The sequence below is a fragment of the Asparagus officinalis genome, chromosome 3 (genome assembly GCF_001876935.1).
Source record: "Asparagus officinalis chromosome 3, Aspof.V1, whole genome shotgun sequence".
Classification (NCBI taxonomy): Eukaryota; Viridiplantae; Streptophyta; class Magnoliopsida; order Asparagales; family Asparagaceae; genus Asparagus; species Asparagus officinalis.
This window is the reverse complement of record NC_033796.1, coordinates 57,616,630-57,619,696: the sequence shown is the minus strand read 5'-3', so window position 1 is coordinate 57,619,696 and position 3,067 is coordinate 57,616,630. Positions and strand designations below refer to the sequence as shown.

Below are 3,067 nucleotides of genomic sequence, written 5' to 3'. Positions count from 1 at the left end.
GGTTTTTTTTTTTTTTTTTTTTTTTTTTGACAGTTATATTACTGCCTCAAAATTTTCTTCTCTGAATAGCCGATGGAATTCTATTGCTTCCAGAGAGTCTATCTCAAACCTTAAACAAGTAGTGCATTTTGCCATTCAGCAATATATGTACATATTATACATGAAACAAGGCCTAAACTTTAACCTCTTGGAGCCCCATGGAAGAAGCAAATTAACTGAAGCAGGGGATCACAGGTAGATAATCCCCCTGTTTGTATTGTATGATTGGACACTGGGGTAACCTAAAGTTGCATGCGCTTCTTAAACTCTTTCTCCAATTAGCATTGCTTCAAGTTCTTCCCTGCGCCTTTCGAGTTCCTGCAATTGACCCGAAGAAACTCTTAAAGATCATTCATATAACCCTTCTGATGATTTTGCAAGAAAAAGAATCATGTTTTGTTGTTTTATTTTTTCAATTTGGTTTTGTTTTTTGTTTTCATTTTTTTTTTTTGTTTTTTTTTTGTTTTTTTTGTTTTTTTTGTTTTTTTTTTTTTTTTGGGGGGGGGGGGGGGGGACTTTGTGTGTGCGTGCGTGTGTTTTTCTTTTGTCTTTTTTGAGTGAGTGGGGAGGGGGGTAAACATAACAGCAGAAGATAGAGAAAAGTAGGATGCTTTACAGGAAATGTAATCCGGATAGATGCATCGCATATTGAAGTTACTGGTTTTCTGTTTGCTTTTGATGGAAGGCTGAAACATTGAGAGCTGGCTATTGACATGTATTTTAGAGAAAAGCTTCTACCCCGTAATGAAGCATGGTGGAATTCGGGGGTAATCTGTCTTTGTTCAAAAGGATGTATTAAGGTAGGGGTCGGTTACAAGTCAGGGTAGATGGTATAAGGTGAGAAAAAATAATTAATATACGATTCTCAGGTCAGGTAAACCGTCAGTCATTGGTGAATAAGGCACAAATGTCAACATAAATAAAAATCCCGTGTAATTCAGAAGATCAGATATCACATTAAAGCATAAGAAATATTAGCTTGTAAAGTGATACAGCCTACCTCTAAATCTTTCGCTGCTTGATCTCTTGTGATTTCCTTATGCTGGCGTGCACGCTTCAGGAAGCCAATGCACAATACACCCTGTATATGCATTGTAAAGCCATAATATAAATGCCTACAGCATTTAAATAATTCTAAATTGTTTTGAAACCAAGTGAAAAAGAAACAAAGCAAATAACATGGCTACCAATAGAGTAGTCAACAAGAAGTCAAGCCAGCCACTTAGGCTTTTCAATTCTGTTAATTAATTGATGACCATATATCTCATATGCTAAAGTAACACTGATAATTTTCTGAGTAACAACTGAGTCTCCCTTGGCATATACAGGCCACAATATCATGATATAGTGAGGACCATCACTAAGAATGAGAGAAACAAAGACATTGAAAATAAATGGAAAGAACAAACATGGAAATTCTCAAAAAAATACATGATATTAAAAACAACTAATAGACATCCCGAAACAACTAAGATGAGATTAACTATCACGCCGATTCTTTTCTTCAAACCAAAATGGATGAAGGGCTAATCAGGCTGCTTGAAAAACAATGAAAGACAACAACAACAAAGCCTTTATTTTCAAATGTTTGGGGTCAATACATAAATGTGCATTGGTTAAACTGACATCTAATGTATCCTTTTGAACTTTACATCATTCATGATTACTTAGGCTGTCCTCCAATCACCTTCACCACATTTTAACTAAAGCCCTGTCCTACCAACAAGTATTTTGTTGGTTTTTATTGCACTAGATAAAACAAAGTGGATCTTCTATCTGTTACATAATTCATTCTAACCCCTCTTGAGCTATAAGTCTAATTCATGCACCCTGATTCACAGTGCATCATTGAACTGACTATTAATTGATTAAAGAGCACTGTATTCAGGGCTTGTATTTAGCCTTTTCTTCATGGTTATCTGTGATTTTCGGAAACAGTATGGGTTTAAAGTTGAAGGATTAAAGCCATTAGAGTTGTATTGTGACGATAGTACTTTGTTTTGTATTTTCTGAAATATGTTAAATTCTATTATCATAATACTTGATTTGATGTATCTTCAAATGTATATGTAAATTTCTTGTCCATATACATGCACATAATTGTACATGCATAATAATCAAAAACCTAGTAGTAGTCTAAATGGACTATGATCCCAAATATGGATCCAGTTAAGTCTACCATCTTCATATTATGTATCACCAAAAGCAGCGTACCACATTCTCATATTTGTACCGGGAACTTGGCAATGTTGGTTCTGTCATTTTATTTCACTGGAAGGTATCTCTAACTTGGGGAGTTCTTAGTCAGCATTGTTCCATTTTTGTGAAACAAACAAAATGAAGAAAACTAAGAACGGAAGCAGAACTGAATGGAATAATCCAGTTCATTTTCATGTCTTAGGGTATATTTGGCAACCCTCTCAAAATTGGAAAATTGTGCCAGGACCGACCCTGACCCAGTTTTTGAGAATAACTGCTTCTTTTTTAATCCATGTGGGGGAGGTTGCATAAAAAAAAACCAGTATAGTAAGGGTTTTTTTGGCCTAGGTTGGTCCAGTCTTACCCCCAAAAAAATTCCTAAAATGGAGATCAGGTTCAAACCTTGACCCATTTTCAAAGGTTGCCAAACATGCCCTTTACTAATATACTATGTGTGTGTATGCTTGTGTATATATGTACGTATGTATATGGAAGTATGTACATACATGTGTGTAATATAAATATCTATATCTATATTTTTACTAATATGCATCTACATCCATCAATTTTATTAATATAAGACTAACAATAATGCCTTTAAACCAGAACTTTTGTGGTTTGGTTCATATATGTTACCTTTATTTCCTTTGAATCAGGTTTATATACGTTACTAACATATATAATTATTTAAAGGCTATAAGGCTTTCCATAAATTTAGTCCAATTAACTACAACAGAAAACTATTGATTCTGAATTCTAGTTTCTCACGAATGCATATACATGTGTAAGGCTGCAGTTCCACCCCTATAATTTTTTGCATGTTAACCTT

General features: G+C 34.4%; 1 protein-coding gene across 1 annotated transcript in view; it reads right to left on the bottom strand.

Moving 5' to 3' along the window:
- LOC109834191 overlaps positions 53–3,067 on the bottom strand; it is a 5,375-nt gene continuing 2,360 nt past the window's right edge. Inside the window, exons 5-6 of the mRNA XM_020402131.1 lie at positions 1,040–1,120; positions 53–357 (exon numbers count right to left, since the gene is read on the bottom strand). Coding sequence (XP_020257720.1) covers positions 301–357; positions 1,040–1,120 — 138 coding nt within the window. The 3' untranslated portion in view covers positions 53–300. The remainder of the gene's footprint in view (positions 358–1,039; positions 1,121–3,067) is intronic.